At 32.9% G+C, this 25,744-nt stretch overlaps 1 protein-coding gene across 2 annotated transcripts in view; it reads left to right on the top strand.

The window, feature by feature from the left end:
• Nucleotides 1–22,682, top strand: part of LOC118186661 (uncharacterized) — a 198,436-nt gene extending 175,754 nt beyond the window's left edge. For both annotated transcript variants that reach the window (XM_085817889.1, XM_035356780.2), the window contains exons 2-4: nt 13,384–13,499; nt 19,043–19,097; nt 22,440–22,682. In XM_085817889.1, the coding sequence (XP_085674015.1) occupies nt 13,384–13,499; nt 19,043–19,097; nt 22,440–22,602 (334 nt within the window). In that variant the 3' untranslated portion in view covers nt 22,603–22,682. The remainder of the gene's footprint in view (nt 1–13,383; nt 13,500–19,042; nt 19,098–22,439) is intronic.
• Nucleotides 22,683–25,744: the final 3,062 nt, after the last annotated feature.

Raw genomic sequence — 25,744 nt, 5'->3', positions numbered from 1 at the left:
TTTAGAAAAATTTATCTTGGCCCGCCAAACTTTTCATTTTCGATTTTTGGCCCGCGACCGAAAACGTTTGCTCATCCCTGGTCTAAATCAATATGAAAAAATCTGATTTTATGAGTAATATTGTATTAAAACAACGATTTTCTTTTCAAGTACCTCATTATATTTAGAGTACGCAATATTTATAAGTTTTCAATCACTTTTTAACGCTAATTTTTTCCACCAAACTACTAATAGTTAATGGTTCCACTGAACAAAATCTTTAGCTCACTAAAAAACTATTTGTTCTTTAGCTCACTAAAAAAAAAAGATATAGCTGTAGAAGTTATTTAAATTGACAAAGTTTTAACTCCATTGCCCTGAATTTAAAAGTAATTTTAACATTTGTTATTGAAAATATTTTCGGTTATGCAAAAGAAGGTCAAATTCTGTTTTTCTCTATTTTACCTAGAAAGACGTTATTGCAATTTAAAATCTTAACTCAACTTACAGATCAATAATATAAGACCATTTTGCATAGTACCAAAATAAATGCCATAAAATTATAAATTCTAATCCTTCTGAGTCTTTATATAGATACTGCAAATATTAGAGATAGAATAATTTATATACAGTGAATATCTGCAACAAATAGCAATGACAGTATGGCAACGAGAATGGGTTATCATACCAAAGGAAAGGACGACTTTCAATTATTTCCAGATTTTTATACCAATAGACTTATATCTATTCCAGAAATAAACCTGATTCTATCAGGCCATGGTGTATTTCCTACCCACTTTTATTCGAGAAGCATGTCATCAACAGATATCTGCATCTACGGCAAGTTTGGAGAAGGTCTGCGTTATCTATTATCCAATTGTTCAATAACAAAAGATTTTCACATACGTCATCCATTACAATTAAATAAAAAATATACAGCCTTCTTCATAGAAAAGAAAGAACACAGAAGAAACATCATCAAAATAATGAATATGATAGCAAACATTGGCACAAATTTATGTCATCCGTGAAGAAGAATTTTTATATCTGAAGAAAACCTCCATTGGCTCATCCGTTCACCCCTTTCAGGTCTTTTTAAGCATAAAACGTGCATTAAGTTGTTAGCTTTTAGTTACAAGGTCACTTATATGCTAAAACGTGCATTAAGTTGTTAGCTTCTAGTTACAAGGTCACTTATATGCTAAAACGTGCATTACGTTGTTAGCTTCTAGTTACAAGGTCACTTATATGCTACTTTCTCTACAACAACCACTCATCATTGCATCGTCATAAGTAGAAGAACCTCACATGTACTATGAATTTGAAATCTGTTTAAGTATTATTACTGGAGAAGTACCAGACATTGAAAAACATCTAACTTACAGAAAATTAAAATCAAAGGCCTAGGGCTCTCGCCTTCTATCAGATATCAACTAAACAATAAATTCAAAACTTAAAAATGCACTAATATTTATTTATAAACGAAATTTTCAAAGCAAAGAATCATTTTCTACAGGTTGGAAAAGTGTCTTATTTCACAATCTGAATTAATTGTCAATACCACTTTCATAATAATGATGAAATAAACTAAAACGTAAAAGAATAACTTTGGATTTATAATAAAAGTGGGACTAGAAAAATCCCTTCCTATTATTCCGAACCCAACAAAGTAATTGTTAGCATTAAGAGGGCCATTAAGTTTTGAATTACGTCTGAAGTTATTTTATACCCTTTTCCTCAGTATACGTTCAAACGAATTTTGCTTGTGTGTATATGTGTTTCCTCAAGTAGTAGCATATCTGCGACAGAAGGATGTAACTATATTTTTACATTACGTGTCATTTGCTGTTTCTTGGAGTATAACTCTGCCATCATCTTAACAGCATTTTCTATTAGTTTTCCCTTGGTATGCCTAAAATCCTCGTATGGTTAGGCTTATCAAATGTCCTACCTATAACCCTCGTATGGTTAGGCTTATTAAATGTCCTGCTTTGGCCGGGACTGTCCCAGTTTGATGACAAAGTCCCTGCTTCCAGGCCAATTTGTCATTTTGTCCTCTTTTTCGTCAAAATTTTAGTTGTGCCGAATATACAAGAAGCAAAAATAGTAAAATAGGGATTTGGAAATTAAAATATCTCCTCTGTTACACTAGTCGTTATCAATCTAAATATTTTTTATATTGCTTTTAATGTTGTCTAGATGTTTACCCGGAAAATGATGACAGTTATACTTCTTACGTTGAGCTACGAGAAAACAGTTTTGGTGGAGCCTAGTCTTTTATTTGGATAAACAACTGTGAATTAACATGATCTGAAATTGTAGCTTTAGATTGTAGAGTCATTAGGTTTCATTGAAACAGGAAACGGGTGAAATGTGCAGTGCCTTCGCCGGGACTTGAACCTGGACTTCTCGAAGTGTTCAACCATTGCACCACGAAGACATTGTGAAAGGGATGAAGAAAATATCTTACATACACCTTTTTCAAAGGGCAATTGGGGGTTAGAAGACCCAATCGCTAAATTCTGTTGGTGATGAATTATTGCCCACCACCGTTTAGTTCGGGTGCCACTGTAGAGTCATAAGATTATTTTGAAGCAGAAGATGTGAAAAATGTGCAATGCTCTGGCCGGGACTGGAACCCTGGATCTCTCGATACTTACCGAGTGTATTACCGTTATACCACAAAGATATGCTCGAAGGAGGGAGAAAATAACTTGTAAGGTGAAAAATTAATGAAATTGTCCCAAATAATACAATAAATATGCATCAAAGTTTTAATGAAGCAGTGGTTTCAAAAATTTTTTTTTCGTCAGCTAATTATGAAATTTGGAAAAATAAAAAATGTGAAGAGCATTGTCAGTAATAAATATCATGTAGTCCGCATAAAGATGTAAAACAGCTGAAAAGTTTTATAAAACTGCAAAAATTAACAGTAAACTAAATCGCGGTAAATTTTTCGATGCAGTTTAAAATAAAGAATTTTTAAAGAAAGTTCGCACTAATGGTAAACATTAATAATTTCTTAATTCTATATATTATTATAAATTTCTTTTAACTAATTTTTTAGCCCAAAAGACGTTAGCCCAGAGGGCCTATTAATTTCGTTTTGGCATTTTGCATCGATTCACTCTAAACGGCGAATCACTTTTCAAATTTTTGCCACCAAATATTATCGCCCTGTGTTACATTTAAAGAAACTAAATAATGAAGAATCTGCATAAATGTATGTATGTATATTTTTCGCATTGTGATAAAACAACGGTACCTAGAACCATCAAATTTTGAATAACGTAATCCTCCGTCGAATATGGGTATCTGGAAGCCTTTATTTGGAATTTGCTTTATTATCGATTTTATGTTTTATAACACTTTTGCGAACGAATTTTTGATTAACAAAACGATTTCAAAGCGAGGAATGGCAACATTGTACTGGGAAAAAAAAGCATTTTTATCGCGGCGACATTGTGTAACGGAAATTCTAATGATATGTTCATTTTTAAATTAATCTGCGATATTGCTGTTGAACTGAATTTTATGGTTTAATTGCAAAGAACATGATATTTAATAAATAAAGGTTACACACAAAACGTTAAAAATGTCCCTTTGTTAAAAAAAAGGCCCTTTGTGCGTAATGTAAAATCTAAAAGCTTTTAGACTTTCTTTTTTTGGTTGTTAATAATTGTTTTATTTACATTTTTCAAATATTGGTATCATTCATCATTCTTTAAAGGTCCGGTTTGTGGAAAATATATTACGGTAAGCCTTCGTTTGGTTCATTACCCCTCCAAAGAATGCAGTCTTCTCAGTTTTACTTACACAGTATTAAGGTTATTAGAATAAAGGAAAAAATTCTGAAGCGAACAAGAATCTTCTCACATGAGCAGTCTTCAAAATAAGCAACCCTTTGCTAAAAAAAATACAGAAAGAAAACATCTGTACTTACATATCAGATGCTGACAGACAAATACATGAGAACAATGTAACTTTTTAGAGATCAAAATCCACTACCATATGGTTCCTATCGCTCATATTTGCTCATTCAGGTGTCAGATATAAGAGTACCTAATTGTCGAAATATGTTCTTAGAATTTCATTAGACAGCAAGTCACACATTAGCTTTCTTTTTGTACTGAACGATATGTAAGTAATACTCAATTTTATGATTTGTTTATCTGAAAAATAATTTTTACCTTTTAGACATCCAACCAGAACTACGTTTTTTGACGCTGCATATAAACATCCTCTTAAAGGTTTACGTTGTATAGAATTGTAAAATATATGTAGAAAGATAACCATATAAATATTTTTAGCTGTTTTAGTTTTAAAGTCTTTGTCATACTTATTTAATTCGCTGCATTTGTTGTTCGTTTTCGACCAAAGGCATTAAAAGAAATTACTTAAAATTTCAACCAAATACTCCAATTATGATAGCTATAAAAATATAGAGGTTACCGGTAATTAATGATAATTAATATACGCTATATTTTACATTGCTTCTCTCTGAACCTTTTTCATCATTGTGTCAATATACATTCAGCTATAAATCAGAACTTAGGAATTTAAAAATGATAACAAATCAAAACTTGATATTAAGCAGTGTCTCTAAATTGAAATTTTATTAAACATAAACAATTTTTACTGTTTAATTTATAAAATTAAAATAAATATAAAACTTTGATCCGCTTTCTTTGTTCTTTTTCATCTGAGCAGAAAATTAATATATTCAAAGATTTTCTTCGTTCAGCGTAATTTTCTGCTTACAGGGAATATAATTTTTGCGTTGAAAGTTTAATCAAAGCTGGTCTTTAAATTAAGATAAGGACAGTAATACTAAATAGATTTTTAAAGGGTGATGCTTTAGAATAAAAAGGCCATGAAACGCCAAATTGTGATGGTGATATCTAGGTTTAGGAACGTTAGCCTGTAATTGATTAGCAGAATAGAATATCATATTATATTTTCAGAAAGCTGCTTAAAAAGACAAACTCTGAAATTTTGAAAGAATTTAAAAATATATCGATTTTTGACATTCTGAAAGAATTTCATATTAATATAATAATTAGATACGTATTAGATATGTCTTTATGTATTAGATATGCATCGTTTTATTTAAATAGATATATACATTGATATTTTACATTCTGCAACAATGTTATATCCATATAATAATTAAAGCACGAATTAGCTATGTTTTTAAGAATCGTATTGTTTAAAGAGATATAAATTGACAATTTAAAATGCACTTCCTTATTTTTTTCCACTGCTTGAAACAATTTAAAATCTTATTTTAAAATTAATTGGCGAAATGCTTTGTATTCTTGGTGTTCGTTTTTCACAATAAAATATAATGCACAGTAAAGCAAAATGTACAATGATGTAATAATGCTCCGTTTATACGTCTTCTAATGCACCGCGTATGAGAAAGACATATGATCCAAATATCAGTTTAAAATTGTGATACCTATATATCAAACGCAGAATTTTATTTCTCCTACTATACTATTATATATTACCATCTCTGTTATGCAAATTAAATTTTATAGTTCAATTTTTAATTTGTTCAAAATTCTATTTATACTTAAGTAAGATGTTTAAGTTTAAAAATCATAAAAATGTACTTTGTATAGTATTAAATCAAAAATAAAAAACAGAATGACCACATTTTTATTTAAATTATTTGTTTTGAATCAATGCCACTTCTTTCCAGAAAACGATTTTTCTTCAATTCTCTGTATGAATCAGTGATTTTAATTATAAACCTTATCTCCCACCAAGCTATAGAGAAATCAGCTCTTAATCAGATTTCATTTTTTCATCCCTGTATGGCACTGTTTGCCTTGTTTTTTACTTCTTTCTTTTCATTGCAGAGGACTTCCTTGTTTAGTTGCTGAGAAGTTCTTGCAATTATTTGATCCTTATTTTTGTTTCTAATAATTGGCTTTCATTTAAATGAAACTGAAAAAGACTATAGTATAATAATTGAACGCTAGATATCGTTGTTTATATGTACTGAGTTTAACATGCATACCTTTCTTCCCAAACTTTGAATTTCTTTATTAAATTATAACCTTTTTTTAAAATATTAAAATTTTGAAATACTTTAAAATGCGTAAGCCCACCAGCGGCCGAGCGGTAAAGTCGCTGAACACTGGTAGTTCGGTCCGAGATTCGAATCCCGCGAACGGGCTGGCTGCATGGGCGTTTTCGTGGTTTTCCCCATGTGTAACGTGTATACGAGCCAGTTTCCCTTAGAAAGTCCTCCACGAAGGCATCCATCCCCTTAGGCAGATAGCCCTCGTGTGCTTTGTCATAATCAAATACACCAAACACCAAATTAAAATGCGTAAAAAAGCGTTATCAATGAAATAAAAAAAATCGCAGTCTAATCGTATATTCTGATAACTGTTTAACATCTTAAACATTATTAATCTAAAAAGTTATGATATGTCTACTAATTTCAGAAGAAATCTTCAGAAACTCAATAGAAAACCATAAAATTTATAGATTCAGTACAAAAATTATATATTTAAAACAAAGAGAATTGACAAACGGTAGTGGAATAAATTACTTCGATATTATTTCGTCAGGATTTAATGCAACATAGAGATTATTTCGTAATTTTAATGAAGAAAAGATTTAGTTACTTGAGATACTGCTGTGCATTTTTTCGCACATGAGGCTTGCAAAATATGTTTCTTAGAAGTAAACTGCCAAGACAGAATACGACATTCATATAACGAAAATAATAATATTTGTTTTCAGGTGTTAAAAATTACTTGAATAAGAATTACATTCAGATTTGCTTTAAAATAAGATATTTAGTAATGCTCAAAAACTGATTGATGCGTTCAGGTTTAATTTACTTAATTTTAAAAATAAAAATGTGTTTCTCGGAAAATCACAAATCCTCTCTTATTATGAGTTTCCCCTTTGAATGGCCATTTGTTCGGCACGTATGCATGTTAATTTCAATATCCATTCAATGGAAAGAAGTAATAGTGATCTTCCGTTACATGATCACTAAAAGAAATAACATTACGGATAATAAAATGTTACAGGAAACAGCACTTAAGAGAGAAGATGTACATCTTAAGTACTTAGCAGCTATTACTGTTTAATTCTAGATACATTTCGATACATTCAAAATATTGTACAACGTAATTAATCTATTACAGTATAAATTGTATAAATTAAATGCTACATATGAATGAGTTAAATTATTGTGAAAAGTAAAAGACGATACTGGTGCGGCGGAATTGTTATTTTGCAATGCCTGCATCACTGAAAAAAATTACTGTAATTTATACATATATCAATACGAAATTTCTATGTAAAACATAACAGCTAACATATAATTACAGTGATTTATAGCTGTTAAACCGTTGCTATTCTATGCAATGAAACAACAGATACTCAATAAAAATACTGTATAGAGTAATAGAACTGTGCAGTTACAAAAATTGGAGACTACACATGATAATATACAATGAAATATCTACATAAAAATAGATATATGCAATATAAAAATGTATACAAGTAATATTTCAGGTCACGATAAAATGCATAGAAAGTCAATAGTGAACCATGAATATTTTAAATAATAAAACTTTATCGCATATATTTAATAATAAATAATGTAAAATGAGTATTCAGTTAATAATAAATCGTTAATTAGAAATATAAAGAATATTTGACAGTTGGCCACATATACTGAGAACACGGCAGCTTTAAAGCCTTCTGTGCGAAATTTTGTGCAAGCTTATTCTTAACAATGTTACTAGATCATGCAACACGATTAGTAACATTGGGGTTTCGAAAATAAAGTTATCTTCGTTTCACAGAACGGCTTGCTACGGCCAGGAAAAAAAATCATAATCGCTTTTTGTTTTCTTTGAATTGAAATAAACTTTGCCACACAATGAATGTTTACAAAACGAAAATTTAAAGATATTTGTTATTAAATGTTATTGACTCACTTTATTACACAAACTGTAATAAAATAGACAATCACTTCTTTAATGGAAAAAAAGCATGGCAAAAGCAATAAAGTTTATAATACAATGTGTAGTGGAATGTGAACACAAGAACTCACTAAATGAGAGATTACAGAGAGCGAAAAGTCATTTTAATTCTCTATATTTATAGAAACCATGTTTGGTATCTGCATGAATTCTTCAAATGAACGACCCTTCAACTATAGTACATACCTCACAATGATGATGACGTGATAGGCAGTTATGTAAATAAGAGAATGAAGGAATGCCGTCGCATAGGAGCCTTTGAATGTCCTTCTGAACTACATTTACATGTTTAAGGTTAATTTTTGAAATAGAATCCGTATTCTTTTATGTTTTTAAGGGCTCCCTACCCATATGATGCATATAGGGACCCTTGGAAGTAGGTGAAACAACTGAATTCAGTGTTGCACACACCCAAACTTCAACTAAAAGCAAAACAAACCAAAACAAAAAAGCTGTGTGCTTCTACAGGACAACTTTCGAGTTACTAGTGGTAACCGGGGCTAGGCTGTTGTTCATCTATTGTGAGAACAATTTCTGAATTTCTTTGGAGTGATGCAATGCTAGGTGTAAAGTATTTCGAAATTTTCAAAATATTTACCTGCAAAAAGATGTAAGTTACTTTCTTCAGAAGACTCTGATATTGCTGCCGAAAATCTAAATCCTACAAGGTAGGTTGTATGATGATCATCTTTGATAGCAATTAAAATGAGATGCTTTGACATCTTGAAAGCATTAAATGTAATTATATTAACTTAAGAAAGCGAGGAAAAAGACATTGCAAATGGGTTTAAACAATGGAATCTCTTAAATTTATATTCTTAACAATTTTTATGGGAAAAATTGTATCTTTTTACTAATGCAGCATCTCAAGTATTACAAAGAAAATGAATCGACTTGAATGAAGCTCATCAATATCTAAAAAGTGTGTCTATCATTATGCAAAATATGAAAAACAAGTTTGAAGATATTGGGAAAGAAGCTGAGTTTATTGCAAATAAATGGAACACAGAAACTAAATTTGAAAATGAAAGAAAAATAAAGACAAAACAATTGTTGGATGAGTTATGTAAGGATAACAGTTTTGAAAATTCCGAAATATCTTTTAAAGTAACAGTTTTTTATGCTGCTGTTGATATTTCAAATGCTCAGTTAAAATATAGAATGACTGAAAATGTCAAACATTGCAATAGCGTTTTCCTTTTTGGAACCTAAAACTCTGTCATCATTAACAAATACGGAAATTATTAATAATGTTTCAAAAATACAGAAAACATATAAAGAAGACTTTACTAATGCACTAAAAGTACAACTACTATTATTTATAAATACTTTCAGAACAGAAGTCCAAAATTTGATATCCTTGTAACCACAGCTACAAGTGAAAGATCATTTTCAAAACTAAAACGAATAAAAATATATTTGAAAAACACAATGACATAAAATCGGTTGTCAAACCTATCACTATTGAGTGCAGAAGCTGAGATGGCTGAGAAAATGGACGTCCAGGTATTGATAAATAATTTTGTAGAAACGAAGGTTAGGAGGCGCAAATTTTAAATAAAGAAGCACTTTTGATTTTATGATGAATTTTGACCACCAGTGTTATAATTTCATTTAATTATGGAAAACAATAGAGAAGAGCAGTATAGATGGAGAAGAATTAATAGGAAACAGAAAAAAAAATACCGTACATAATTTTCTAAAAATCATGTATTCAATTAGTTTAGTGTACCAAAACGTTTGTAAAAAGTGAGGAAAAAAATTTACCATGTATATTTTCTACAAAAATTATACGTTCAAATAGATTTCTTTATATAATTTATGATAAATATGTTTTATATTTAAAAAATGTATCATTTACATTACAAAAGTTCTTATTTATTACATGGTATATTACTGCATATGCCATGTTCTTAAGCTGAGTAAGTCACAGAGCACTATAGTTTAATGTAATTTCTTTTTGTCCGTTTACCTATCGCTCAGTTTATAACATAACCAGTTATTTATTACTTTACTAAATTAACCGAAGAAATCTTAGGTTGGCGCAGATTTTATATAAAAATTGAATTATTGAAATATATTTGTATGTATATTTCAATATACACTGACTACCAATAAGTATTTGGACACCTGTGATAGAAAAGAAAAACTAACTTTATTCAAAATCAATAGTTGGTAGAGTCTCCACGAGAGGTAATACAGCGTGGACCCTGTGGGGCATACTTTCCACAAGTCTTTGTATGACAGCTAGTAGTATTTTCTTCCACTCGGCTTGGAGAAGACATAGAAGTTCCTTCACCGATTTTGCACGGGTAGTGCACCCCTGAATTCGGCGATGCAACTCGTCCCAGAGGTTCTCGATAGGGTTCAGGTCTGGACTCTGGGCAGGCCAATCCATTCGATGAACTCCATTGGCACCATACCAAGCCTTGGTTAACGTCGAAACATGACAGCTGGCATTGTCGTCCTGAAAGTAACAGGGGTCCAACCCGTAAACCTGCCACAACGTAGGAAGCCCATTGCCATCCGAAATAGTGCAGTAGGCATCGGAGTTGAGTTTACCATGAATGGAGACCAAGGGTCCCAGCCCATACCAGGAGAAACACCCCCAGACCATAATTCCACCTCCGTCGAACTTGACTGTTGGCACAATGCATTCTGGCAGGAGACGTTCTCCAGGTAAACCCCAGACCCAGACCCTGTCATCCGAACAGTAAAGGGTGAAACTTGATTCTTCACTCCAAAGAACCTGTTTCAACTGATCTATGGTCCAATTTCGATGTGCTTTGCACCACATTAACTGAGCAGCGCGTTTGGACTTTGTGATCAAAGGCTTATGGGCAGCAGCACGACCATGAAAACCAAGCAGATGTGCTTCCTTACGGATGGTATTCATTGAAACAATACTCCCGGATGCCTGTTGAAACTCCTCGTGGATGAGGGCCATCGGTTGGGTGCGGTTCTTCCGAATTTCTCTGGACAGCACTCGTTGATCTCTATCTTCCAGTTTCGTTGGTCTGCCGATTCGGGGCACATTCCGACAATCACCGCTCACCTTCCACTTCTCAATCACATAGGCCACTATCGATTTTGGGTACTTCAGATCGCTAGATATGTTCCTTAAGGATCGGCCACATTTGTGATACCCGATAATTATACCTTTCTTGAAATCAGAGAGCTCCGAACTGCATCTTGCATGCGACTAAAGCCGATGTTGTTTTCTTCACGATATATACCTGCGGAGTCCGTGACGTACCTTAGGACCGCAAATATCGTCATTTGCATAGGTGTCCAAATACTTATTGGTAGTCAGTGTATTTGTATGTAAAATGAAAGATATTGAAATATATTCGTATGTAAAACCTACTGGATTTTTTTAATATCTCAGCAAATTCAGGCTTCCTTCCTTTTCTTAATGCTATACTTTACATGGAATGCTCGTTTGTTTATAGACATTTGCTATCACTATTGTTATCATTTGTTATCAGTGAAAAGACTGAATGGAGTTTATCTCAGTGAAAGGAGAGAAAATTTTGTATCGCACATTCGCACGCACGCCTACAAAAAATCTTAAACAAACTGATTAAAATCATCTGATATCAGATATTGCATCCAGACTAAAGTAAATTTAAATTTCACAATTGGTCAAGGGAAAATATTTTCTTTTTTATTTCTTTGTGTTACGTACCTTTCAACTGGTTCCCTAAGAACGTGCTTTGACTTTTTAACATCTACTCTAGATGTCGGTTACTTATCTTTAGCCTAAAGATACTCATTAAATCAAGTAAATGAGACGGCTCGCTTGAAACTGACAAACAAGAAGGGTAAAAGTTTACAATTTGGCGCCCCTTGTTTATTGGCGATTCTTTTTTGACGCCAAGATCGGCGCCAGGAAGCCACAATTTCAAGATGGCCGCTACACAAAACCAAAATAAGAAGTCGAAGAATTGCATAAGATCCGTGTCCATGTACACATCGATCTGTTTTTACTTAAAAAGCATCCTAGAATTCCACAAACTAGGCATTGCGCACTGCCTTAAATATGTCCATGTACACATCAGTCTATTTTCACTTAAATAAAATCGGGAAGCTAAAACAAAGTTAAAACTATCGTGGTAACCAGAAGTGAGGTTTCATCGCCAAAATGTTTTTAAAAATGTCGTCAATCGCAGGGAAACCCAATTCTACACTAAAGCCGACAAGAAGTTTCTTTAAAGGCATAAACACTTTATTTCAATTATTTGCAACAAACCTCTTCATTACAAACTCATTTCTATTTTAAAAATCTTTAAACTACTGTTCTAATCACAGTCTCGCGATAAACTGAGGCGTTGCCACTCCTTTTCAAACAAAGTACCAACTGAGGCAATTCACTTACCATAAGTGGCGCAACACTAGATCTGATAAAAATCATCATCAAAACATTGGCTCCTGGAACACTTATTTTTTTTTAACTTTTCTCTTTTTCAAGCACAATAAATTTATTAGGGAAGGGGACAGGAAAGTTTTTTGCATAAGAGCCCAAGAGTTCTAGTTACGCCACTGGTGATCGGCGTGTATTTTGGAAGATGATCGGTCTGTTGCATACTTCTTGCAACACCGACGCTAATTCTGGAGAAAAAATTTTAGAAAGCTCACCTTGCATCTCTAGCTATATTGCAGTGCACTAGAGCCCTGACCTAGGCTAATGAGAGTCCTTAATATAGTATATGACGCCTCAATGTCTAGAGACGATCCACGGGGGCGCAAGAGCGCAAAGGCGAACAAAGTCAGGTTTATATATGTGATAGAGTGACTAGGTAACGCGGGCCGTAAAAGACAAACAGAATCACAGTCAGACTTCCTGTGCTGACCAACTGAGGTGAACCCCCGAGGATAACTATTACATAATATACCATGTAGCGATCACACAGCCCGAGAAAGACTTGACAGTATACCGTTACGATCCCTGCCGCGCCTGAACGGACCACCAAATTGTCGATGGCTCTAGTCACTGTGAAGACTGATTATATACTCCAGGAGCCGAGTCTGTTTAAGTACTAGTCTTAGCCAGAACGCCGCGTGTTGCCCCCAATCGACCATCAGCGGGGTGTCTATATTGCAGCTGGTGGTCATTCACTTAAATAATTACCTTGAATATCTGTGATTAAACGAATTTTCTTCCTCTATATACTTCGCGCTTACTTTTCTGCGTTCACATTTCACATTCCAGCCCACACTGTATTATGCGAGTTCTTACTTTTGCGATTTTTGTTATGCTTTAAAACTGGTACCATCGAATCTGTTACAGCCTCTGTAACACTTTTCTGATGAAATGAGCACTTCGCATTTCTATATAATGAAACTGTTTTCTACATGTTATAACCAAAGACTTTTATTTCAGCCGTTCTACACAGCCAAAGAAAATGAAGCTGATATTCTGTCTCGTTACCTATGCAATCCTTCTGTTAACAGCCGATGGTAACGCGGATCATGAGGCGGGTGCCATCGAAAATGATTGTAAGTAAAATGAAGAATTTCGTTTAATGTGAGGTGTATACATATACATGTATAAAACCATTAGTGGTGTAAGAAACAACAAATATTTTAATATCGCTATGCGACTTTCCCCCCTCCAGAGGAAAATTATTTTCCTAAAATCGATTGTTGAAACATCAGTTTTTGCCGTAATAGTAACAACACATTGCATTGTGTGTTAGTTTATTCCTGATTTCACTCATCGTAAAGCTTGATTGTAGCACAGTAACTACAATTCTAATAGGTTTCGAGAATTATTTCTTTGATAAGCGCATTAATATGAATTTTTAAACTTGTTCTCAATTATGCATAAGTGAAAGATTTTTATTGCAGTCTTCTAAAATTTATATTCATAGTTTTCGAAAATTAGAATATCAGAGATATTTAATTACGCGAGATTTTCATTTCGACTATTTTCTGTGTCAGCTTAAAAATCAAAATATATAGCCGATTGATAGTTTACTAGGATAACTTGACTGGGTTGCAGGTTACCCGAGTCTTGTCTAAAAACAGAAGTTAAGTTTGTTTATTGCGAAACAATGTAAAAAAAACATTATCATAGATCATCAGCGTAAAACAAAACTGTCCATCAAAAATACGAGAAGGAGGAGAAACATACGTGTTATAACAGCAGTGGCAGGAGATTATGTCATAGTGTGTAGTAGCTGGTTTTTTTGCATGCCGCTGTGTAATTTAATTATATTTAATCTGGGATTTATAAATATTGTTAAATCATTCTTGTCAAGAAAGTCGATCTTGAAAATGCCTTTTGTATTTTAATCTTTCCAGAAAAATGATAGTAGTAAGAAAAAAATTTCTAGAAGTCGTAATTTTCTTTTCAATATATTATTGATATTTACAAATATGTTTTCTATATTCTTCAAGAAGGAAAATTTTGATTGTATTTAACATCGAATAATAATAACAGTTAATAATACTTAGCAATCTATTCAAGAATTATTTTCATAAAATGTCAGAGCTAGACACTTCTTGAATTTGTTCTGCATGTAGCATGTAATGTTTCAAAAGTCATATCACATTTACTAAAGCGAAACACAATAAAAAAATTTCCTAGGAAAGATACGTCTTCCCCTGGAAATAATTTAAACATCAGTTTTCTAGTCGCAGTGTTTTATGAAGACAGCGAAAATGTTTTGTTTGCTGCAATTTTTCGCGTAGGCTAACCAGTCAGAAGGAAGAAAGATCACAAGACTTAACTGAGTAATCTAATTTCACAAAATTCATGGAAGCAGAAACTCCTCAAAGTTTGCATTCAATGAGGTGTTGAAGGAAACTTTTGTTCACCCTTGATAACAATATATGATGTACAAGGAAACTGCTAATTAAGTAGAAAGCGAAAGTAAGTTTGAGTCTGGGCAAAATGCATGCAGTATTACTTACAATTGAAAAATCATGTTATTGGGGATTCTGTTTCCCTAAATTTAGAGAAAATACGTTTTTCAATTAGCGAATTATATTTTTAAGAGTTTTCCGCAGCCAGAAATATCTTCCTGCTAAGATTAATGATCTCTTTTTTAATATTTATTTAGCCTTACCCTTCGATTCTTTAGTTGTTTCTCATTCACCTTGCCATCACTAAATGTCATTAGAAGCTACGTTTCCTACCATTAAGGTATTGAGTAATGAATTATCACATAGCTTTCGGTCACATTATATTATTAGCAGTCAAAATATGAATTAAATTATCTCATTCGGTACTTAATTTATCAAAATGTTAGGCCGAGAGAATTTAAAAGGTTGGGTAGAGATAGCATTAAGATTAAAATAAGGGAATCTCTAAAAAATGCATACATTTTTTACTTTTTGTGAAAGGCAACATCCAGTTGCCAACAGTTCCATGCATTATCACTCCAAGATCTCATGTGGCCAAAATTGTTATAGTCTACCTTTTTCGATTAATATAGCACATTATCGATTAATTTTAAGCTTATGTTCTACAAAAGGAATGATTTTTACTCTCTGCAGAGAAATTATTTTAATGTCCAGTATCTACGCAACTCTGAAGATCGAAATTATTCACAGAATCCTCGAAAAACGCGCATGGAGCCAGTTCAACTTTATCATTCAGATGTGCCTTTGATTATGCTGCGTTGAAAAGTTGTTTAAGTATTAAATTTTGTTTTTTGCTTTTATAAATTCCCAGAAACCGTCATTGCATATCTGGGAAGATCTAAAAACTATGGTTCGCAACGAGGAATGCAACTTGGGTATGCAACAATATTGTTGCGTTTCGTATGAAATAGTAAGAACTAAAATATGAATTGCACTGAAGCCTTCTATATTAAAAGAAAGACATCAGATCCAGAAATTTAAAATATAGATTCTGAAAGTTTACTCTGTCTTTAGAAGTGTACGTACTACCTCTTCAGATTTAACTAAAATAAAATTTACCTGAAGGTAATTGGTAGAAAAGAACAGGAATTTCATTGTAATAAAGAAACACTTATTTCATAACAAGAATAAAATTTTCCCAGATATAAATATAGCACATGGATGCTCGCAATAAAAGTTATATTTCGTTATTTGCAGAAAATTACTTCTTTTAAAATTTTAGATAGCCAAAACTTGAATATTTTCTTCATTCACAAAGTCTTCTGTAGCTGGAAACTTATGACTACGACCAACGATAGCGAAAGTAAAGGCCGAGGACTTATAAGCCGGCTAAGAGTGGGTGGGTATATATATATATATATATATATATATATATACACTGCCATGTTTTATACTGCCATTTCTGATTAAAAAAAAGAAAGGTGGGCAACTGTATGATAGAAGTCCCATATACAAGGTGTATCAATGCAGCAATTACAAACTTTCTGGAGAGATAGAATACACCTAGACGATGGGAAATCACATAGCAATGCATGGTCGGAAGCGCTTTCCTGGCACGGTAGTGACGAGACGAAACGCAAAAAAGGAAGGACACGAACAATGAGATAAAACATGTTTTATTTAGTGAAGCAGAAACGTACAAATAAGAACAAAAACGAACAAGAATCGTCATTAAAGGAAGGTGTTCGAAATTACAACCCCGGACCGTGACACAGGCCTCACTTCTCTGGCGCATAGATCTACATCACAAATGGAAGATCGCATGGAAGAAGTAGGATGCACGGTTCCAGCATCATGATCCGGGTCGTAATTTCGAACACCTTTGATGAGGATCATTATCTCTTTATGTTGTTTTATCTTTGTATTTGTTGTGATCCGAATAACAAACATGTTTTCTCATCCCATTCGTATCCTTTCTTTCTTGACTTTTGTATCGTCTCTACCGCACCAGGAAAGCTTTTTCGACTATGCACTGCTATATGATTTCCCATCGTCTAGGTGTACTCAATCACTCCTGAAAGTTTGTTATCGCTGCACTGTAACACCCTGTATAAAATTTCAACGTTCTATGGCTTATCGTTTTTGAGTTATGCGAGATACATATGTATGTAAAGACATCACGAAAAAATCCATTTTAAATCCAGTTAACAATAACATTAGACATTGGTTTAGAAAATGAGTTTTTTATTCTGTCCATACTTACAGATGTCAAGCAAAAACTTTCTCCAAACAGATTTGGAAACGATCAAAAATGGATATTTCCTTTGAAAGTTTTAGTGAGTACAATACTTCCTTTACTTTGTATAAGGAAGAAAAAATAGCATTTCTAATGAAAATTTTAAATTCATCCTTTTTCATTCAGGCTTTTTGGACGTAACAGTCACCTTTCAGAAATAGGTATACGAAAACTTGGCATTAATAACTGGAACAGAAACATGGCAGTGTAAAATATAAAATTGCGTAAAAAACCACTTTTAGATTAAAGTAGTTTTTGAAGGAAATTCTGTCGATTTAGAGGACAATTGAGCAGGATCAAATCTTAAAGAAGATGCACAAAAAATAAAAATAACCCTATGCCTGCCTTCAAGAGAAAACTTTTAACATTTCCTGAAGGCCAACGGATTTTGCCTTTCTTGCGAAATTGCTTTCCTTCCTTTGTCTTTAGCATTATTTGTATGTGCTCTACTCAAAACTGTTAACTGATGATATCTAGAGTAATTCTGAATGTGATGAACATTGTGTGCGAGAGAGATAATTTATCTAAAGAAAATAATTATTATCGACTCTTGTAGCTACGATGTGGGTGTAAAAGTTCCATGCATTATCACTCCAAGATCTCATGTGGCCAAAATTGTTATAGTCTACCTTTTTCGATTAATTTCTTAGACCAAGATACTGGATATGCAATTTGATTTCAGTGTGACATTCCGGTGCGCAACCTTTCTGAAACATCCTATACACTAATATGTATTTTTATCGAACAAATTTTTTGCACATACAGCATTTGGAATCCCCTTGAGCCTAGCACTAGACAGAAACTTTGCAGAAAGTTTAATGGAGCGCTAGACATAAATGGGTTAAATTCGTATTCAGACCCAAAGCAGCATTTTGGTAGAAAACTTCAAAGTACATTTTGAAGCTTATAAAACTGAGAATTCTCAGCTGGCAGATGGCTACTATGAAACGATATTTTATTATCTTAAATTTCTGATATTAATAAAACGTTTTCTGACCTTCAACATTTAATCATTATAATCACAATTAAACTAAGGAAATTCAATAGCTTAGTAACACTTTATAGACTCTTTTTGTGTAATCATAGGTCGTTATAATTTCTTTCTGAAATTTGTAACACCTGTAATTAGGATAGTTTGCAGAGCATTAGTTATTATACTCCAAAAAGAAATTATTTTTGCATTTGAGTAATTATACTATGTTCAAAACCTTTTCATTCGATGACATGTGTGAAATATACTAGTTGAGCCGTAGAGGTCACCGTACAGGCCACAGAGGTCGCAATAGAGCCGTGCGATTAATAAACGACTGTGGAATACGAGTATTATCATATTTGCATTGCATTCAAATGTAGAATGTGAAAGTGTGAAATGTGAGTTACATATATTAACCACTGCAAGAAGATGCACGCCAATTAGACCAATTTTCGATTACTTTTTTAAGAATTCCGAAGAATTTAAATTAGTTAACATTTTCATGATACTAGCCCTTCAAATGCTGATGACAGATCTTGGTATCCTCAAAAAGATTCATCCTACTTCTCGGTACTGTACACTGTTATCTTACCAGCTTCCTGAAAGAAATATTAAGACGCTCTTAAATAAGAAACCCTGGCTCTACTGTCCATATCTCTTATTCTGAGGGCTTTTTTCCTCTTCTACCCTCGGAATATACCGCAGAAGGGCGGTCTGTGCATTCGGTCTGTGATGCATGAAATATCGAATTGAATTTCTTCATCAGGAGACAAGAGTTATCCACCAAACGAGCATTTTAGCTATGAAATAATTCTCTTAACTGCGACTGCAATTACTTAGCACTGAATTAAACTTATTGAGCCGTTCCAATTTCTAATAGAACATGTTTGTTAATCTCATGCAATTTTATTGTCTTTATTTAACTTTTACAATTTTATTAATTATCTAACATTCTTTCCTTAGTTTCACTATACGAAGCTGCTTCTGAAAGGGCTGAAACAGAAAACGAAGAAAAACAGTAAGAAGATATTATTAATTTATTTTTATTTTACAGTATGGAAAAAAAATTTATCTAGATTTAATTCGATTGCGGTAATAGTTCTGCAAAGAATATCATGATGAAAAGAGATAATTTTTTCCGATATGCAGTAAATTATTTCACTTGAATATAACGGCATGCGCTTATATGTCCATTTTCCGTTAAATACAAAAACTATGAAGCGTAGAACACTCAAAAATCAACTTAAAAAACAACTCTAAAACACTTTTCTTTTATAATTTACTTGAATTTCTTATACCTTTACAGGTTTCAGGCAATATTAAATTCAGACGGTTAAAAGTTCGGTCTTTTATCATTTTAGGTCGAGCAATTATGCTATAGCTAAATAGCAGATATAGAAGTCTGGAAGTCTGTTAAGCGTAAAAAGCGTATTAAAAAATTTTTTAAACCAACTTTGATAAAATTCTAGCGACAAGCGATGTATTTTTTCCGTATGAATAATGAAGGTGAAGAGATGAGGAAAGAAGAGATTTTTGTTGCCTGAGAATGAGAAACCCGGCGAAGAGTTTCATATTCAAGCAGCATATTTTAGGGTGAAGGAAGTTACATTTATTTTCTAAAATTTCCTTTCAAAAATTTAAATTTTGTATTCCTTTAACTAAATGGTATCCCGTTGCTAAGATAGCCATAATAAAAAAATTTACTTTACTTTAATCATTTTTTAAATCACAATCGCAGACTTACTAAACAATGTTAAAATAATACTTAACTGAAATATATTAATCAAGTTTAAAATAAACAAAAATAGTACAATGTAAAAGTTCTCACAAACAAAAATGAATTGAATGAAGAAATTTTCGTAAATTCAATCTCTATTTGTGCCAAATTTTACATTGCAATACTTTACTTACTTTAATTCAAGAAAATTTTAGCCCTGAAACCTTTTTGGAATAAGTACTGAATTTTTTGTTTCCATGTTAAATGGTAGTTAGAAAATATTTATTGAATTTTCTTTTTCCTTAGCATCAAAAATATTCGTTAAAATGCTTCGCAATAAACATGTATTAATTATAATTGCATACAGAAATTTCCCATTTGCTTCAAGGTTCCAATTTCCGATTGTGGGCACATTATTAATGAAAAACGAGACCATTAGAGACAAAGAAGATAAGACTACTAGTAGTTCGTTGCGGGTTCAAGTCCTGGCGAACGGACAAGTTGCATGAGCTTTTCGTGCTTTTATTATAAATAAAAGGTATACGAGCCAGTTTCCTTAGAAAGTCCTCCACGAAGGCAATCCTTCACAAGGCAGATAAACCTAGGGTCTCTCTTAGTAAAAAATAACAACAGTATCCTAACATTCCATTTTTACTTCCTTGTACGAAGTAAAGGATGTATTGTAAACGCGAAAAAATTCGGGGATCATATTTCTACGAAAATATCCATTTCAACTGCCCTTGAAACAATTTGAACCATGTTTTAAAGTGACATGTGTACGTACGGACAGAATAAAGTACTCTTTTTATCAAAAAAGATTGTAAAAGGAATTTAAAATAGATTCAAAAGATATTTTTCTTCTTGACGTTAGTACGTACGTACGTATCTCACATAACTCAAGAACGAGTAGCAGTAGAACGTTGAAATTACATGGGCTGCTATAACATGTAGTTGTGCACCTCTCTTTTTCCTTGCAATCGGCTGCACCAATAATATATATATATATATATATATCCTCACGCTGTTAACTGGCTCAGCGAGCTTAGTTTTTTTATTCTTATATATGTTGGTAAAGTGTACATTTTTTTTTAAGTGATTGAATTATGTTGTTTTTATATTCTGGTTAAGGTTTTTATGCCTTTAGTTAGCTTGTATGCAATAGTTATAGAATTGTCAACAATTTAAAAGTTTCAGTGGCGAGTTAGGTTACAGCCGAAAACATCGCGGCAAAAACACCGCGGACGAAAACGTCGCGGAGAAAACAACGCAAGGCGAAAACGTCGTGCTACAAAACATCGTAGGAGAAAACATCACAAAGAGAAAACATCGCAGTTCTAAAACATCGTGGTGCAAAACATCGTCGTCGAAAATAAAGCGGTTCAAAAACTTCGCAGTTTAAAAACATAGTCGTCGAAAATATCGCGGTAAAAAGTAAAGTATCTACAAATCATCGCATGACGATAACATCGCAGACATACTTTTTTGCAGGCTTTAATAACTGTAAATGGATATTCCCACAATGATTTGTGAGCGCAAGATGTAAAGAAGAATAATTTTTATTTTCACATTTTTTTATTAACTAATAAATTTTTGATGAAAATGTAAGAAGGAAACTTAAGAATAGAAAAATAAATGCAACTTATAGATTATACTTTTTATGAAAAATTACCAGTAAAAACTTTATAAAAATGATTTATTGATGGTCTTTGTTAGTTAACTATGTCAGTTTAAAATTCTATTAAGTGCTATAAGTTGTAATAATTTTCTATGCTTAAGTTTCCTTCTTATTTTCTCAGCAAAAATTTATTAGTTAATAAAAAAATATAAAAGTAAAAATTATCCTTCTTTCCATCTTGCGCTCACAAATCATTATGGGGATATTCATTTACAGTTATTAAAGCCTGCAAAAAAGCATGTCTGCGATGTTATCGTCATGCGATGATTTGTAGATACTTTATTTTTTACCAGGATATTTTCGACGACGGTGTTTTTAAACTGCAAAATTTTTGAACCGCTTTATTTTCGACGACGATGTTTTAGAACTGCGATGTTTTCTCCCACGATGTTTTGTAGCACGACGTTTTCGCCTTGCGTTGTTTTCTCTGCGACGTTTTCGTCCGCGATGTTTTTGCCGCGATGTTATCGGCGGACACCGCGAGTTAAGCTTAATGAAAGGCCATTTGCTTACACTTGAAATTCAGTAGAACAGTGAATTCAGTTTCTGCACTTTCAATGTCTTTTTGCCGAGTGGGAAAAGTAAACTTTCAGTTTTTTGCAAAGAAAAATCTACCTTCTTTCCCTTTGGCCAAATCGTTTGTTGTTGCAAAAAAACTCTAATTTTAACTGGAATTTTTTTTCTTACAGTTTTAGCTGTATCTGGTGTTTTATCTTTTTCTGTATTTTACTATTTTTAATGAAGATGTTTTGAATTTTTACGTATTTCTGCTTTCCTGCGAAGAATTCAGGCATAAGTAGACAGTTTCTTCTGTGATCTTAAATTAATCTTAAAAACGAGTTTTATATTTGTAATTAGATTGATAAAATGTGCATCCGCGTATATCAGATGCTACTGATAGCATTAGAAACTTTTCCTACGTATTATATTCATTTCAGTTGTTTTGATTCTTGTAATTTTCTTTGCAGGAAATGCAAGGGAATGTTGGAACCTTGCGATGACCTTTGTGAATGCTGCGACGAAGGCTACTATTGTGTTCCGAGAATAGGAGGTAAAATAAAAATGTGCGGGCCCTTCCAACCTGAAAAAGCACGAAAACACGGTTTCAACTGCACTGGAAAGTTTCTGTAGCTTTATTCTTCTATATGAAAGCAGAAGAAATTTCGTTCGGAGTGTAAATATTGACTCCTGAAATAAAGTTGTATTTCATATTTTTGGATTTTTCTCTTTGAAACCATTCACGAAATTCTTTGTCACACAAAAATGGGCATACAGATGTTTTATCATGACTAATAATATTCAACTTACTAAAACGTTACAGCCCACACCTTAACTTCTAATTTCCTACGTTAAAGGAAATTATAAATAGTTTGACAATAAAGTTCTAGGACAGATATTGTTATTCTGCCAATATAAACGACAAAAATATGGTTTGCGGTTCACTTTGGAATTATTTTCTTCCTTTCTTCCAACACATATAAAGATCTGAGAAAGTGAAACCCGGTTACATCTCTTTACTGAGACAATATCCCTTCCTGTAGCAATATATAAAACATATACTCTACTTCAAGACAAGTGAATGCTATCAACTAGTTGTTATAAAGAAACTGTGATATCGTATTTGCTGTTTTTGCCCTCTGTACCACTATGGGTACAATAAGCCTGCTATTATGTGATGTGTTTTTCTATTAGAGGTACCCCACAATCAAGTGTTGGGAGAATTAGACAGACGACATTATTTAAACATATGCTGTTGAGTTACGCGGCTTGTTGAGTTACAAGGCTCTTGAAAGGAATGCATTGAAATCTACAAGGAATGCATTGGAATCTAAAGTGAACAGTATATTATAAACTTATAACTTGTGCTGTATAAATTGTAGAACTATTTACATCATTATCACAGAAATATTCTTAGTTTAAAGGAATATTCTTACAGTATATATGCAGTTTTAAAAATAATTCACCGAAATATTTCTATAATGTTAATAAGATCACGGTACAGACAGCGTGAAAAAATATGCGAGTTACCAGAGTAGAAAGATTTAAAAACATGGGTAAATGAGAAATGGGAAGATTAAACGTTATGTGAGACTGACCAATGTACTTTGCAGTGTACTCTAAGTTAGGAGTAATGGGCTATGTGAAAAGCCTAAAAGTTATCAGCATGAGCGTTAATATTTGTAACTAACTTAACAGCTTTCTTTAGACCTTTACCATTTTCCACTAGTCGAGCTGCCTAGATGTAAAGATATTTTTCAGACGGCTCTGAGATATGTATATCTTGTACTAGGACTCATTACTGATAATAATGCTTCATATAACCTACTTTGCCACAAGATTACTGACTGGAGTCCCTAAGGCAGAGCCTGTGCAGATAGGCCGGTGTAATAGAGTGTTCAGTAGAAATTCTCAGCCACTTGGGGAAGAAGATTAATCCTTCGAAGTCACATCTGTAGGAATATGGCACTTAATTCTTTCTGAACAGCCATGCGCCAGCAGATTATTTGTTAGTCTAGTGAGGGATTCCAAACTTTAAACATCCAGTTTGTTCCTTGGACTTGGCTGCTGCTGAATTCGTCTTATTTCCAAATTGAAACTGACATTTATAGATGATGATTCATGAGGTGTTAAGGAAATCAGGAAAATCATGACAGTCAAAACTTTAGAATATTCCAATAAATGGCATCAAGATCTTTACTGAGCATCTTTTGAAGCGATAAAATCTGTATGTCGAAAAGAAAAAGTTTTTTTTTTTTTTTTTTTTTTTTTTTTTTGAAAGTTTCGAGAGAAAAGTTTCAAACGAAACTTTGAGTAATCTGTATCACAGTTTGCTATAGTGCCCGCCAATAGCAGACTTGTAGCTTTATTATCAGATCTTCTGAAACCTAATTGTTCGGCCCCATCGGGAGCAGGTTGGTTGGTTATTTGAATAAAGTAAAGCATACGAAGGATATATACCTAAGGAGAGAGATGTCTTAGTGGAGGACTTTCTAAGGAAATCTTAGCTCGTGTTCACGTTACCTAGGGAAAAACAATGAAACTGAATTCCGCAGCTAGTCTGTTCCTTTGGGTCAAAACCGGGGACGAAATGCCGGTATTTATCAGTCTCTAAAAATGCTCGGTAACTCCATGAATAGGAGAGAGGCTGTGCGTTAACGATTCATTACGGTTTTGATTCCCGATAAACAAGCTGGCTGTATTGGAGATTTTGTGATTTTTTTCTCAGATGCAACATTAATAATTTGTCCTCGGAAAATCGTGGAGGAAGGGATTCTATCCCAACCGAAATAGGTTTAACATGCTTTGTCGTAATCAATTAATCAACTAAATATTTATCTGAAGTCCATATATCTGAACTTCTATCATCTGAATGGCTTGTTTTTAAGCCAACTTTAACTAAACTTTGTTGTCAATTTATTTACATATTTACTCAGGTAGTGGTTCTCAGTCATTAGAACAATATGAACCACTGAAACAAAAATTACATCTGCAGTGAATCAAAAGAACATTAGAGCAAAACAAGTCTTTAGACACGCTAAATAAGAATGAAGTCTGGACTAAGCAAAAGCGTTTTCTTCCATGGGAAAAGATATATAAAGCTCATAGTTTACAAATGTGGAGGTTATACTTCGCATCATCAAGTTTTAAGTCGCCAATTTGCTTATTTTTTGTGCGCTGTTTTTCAAATTTTGTCTTAAAATATTTATATACATAAAACTATCAATTTTTCCATCAATAAAATATAGAATTCTAAGGCTGCAAGCATTCATATTACCCAAGACTGTCAAACTACTACCATGTTTTACCGAACAAGTAAGTTTCTTCACTTGAAGTTCATTACTTTCGGTTACAAATGCAGCCTGATTTCCAGAAATGCTGAGGTATTTTAACAAGGATCGTAGTAAATTGTAATCATGTCCTTCTATTCGATTTACTGAGAGAGGGTTTTCTTCTAGATATTCGGCCATGAAAATTATATTTCCTTAAAATATTTCTAACACTTCCTGCATTACAACATTTGCTAATTATTTGTTGCGTTTTTCAAGTCAGTATGATTACATTTGTTTTAGAATTATACATAGCATTCCTAATGGTCCATTAATCTTCGCATTCAGTGCTATTTCTGACTAAAACTGAACAGTGGGAATATCTAATTTGTATATAGCAATCACACAGTGAGAAATGGACTTAACAGTAATACTATGGTCCCTGCCGCGCCTGAGCTATCTACAGCCTTGAGCTGACTATTAAACGGAGTAGGCGCTCAATCCCG

This window comes from Stegodyphus dumicola, chromosome 6 (assembly GCF_044657685.1).
Source record: "Stegodyphus dumicola isolate Sdum_Otavi_A_Nest chromosome 6, ASM4465768v1".
NCBI classification, from domain to species: Eukaryota; Metazoa; Arthropoda; class Arachnida; order Araneae; family Eresidae; genus Stegodyphus; species Stegodyphus dumicola.
This window is presented reverse-complemented; position numbering and strand designations above follow the sequence as displayed.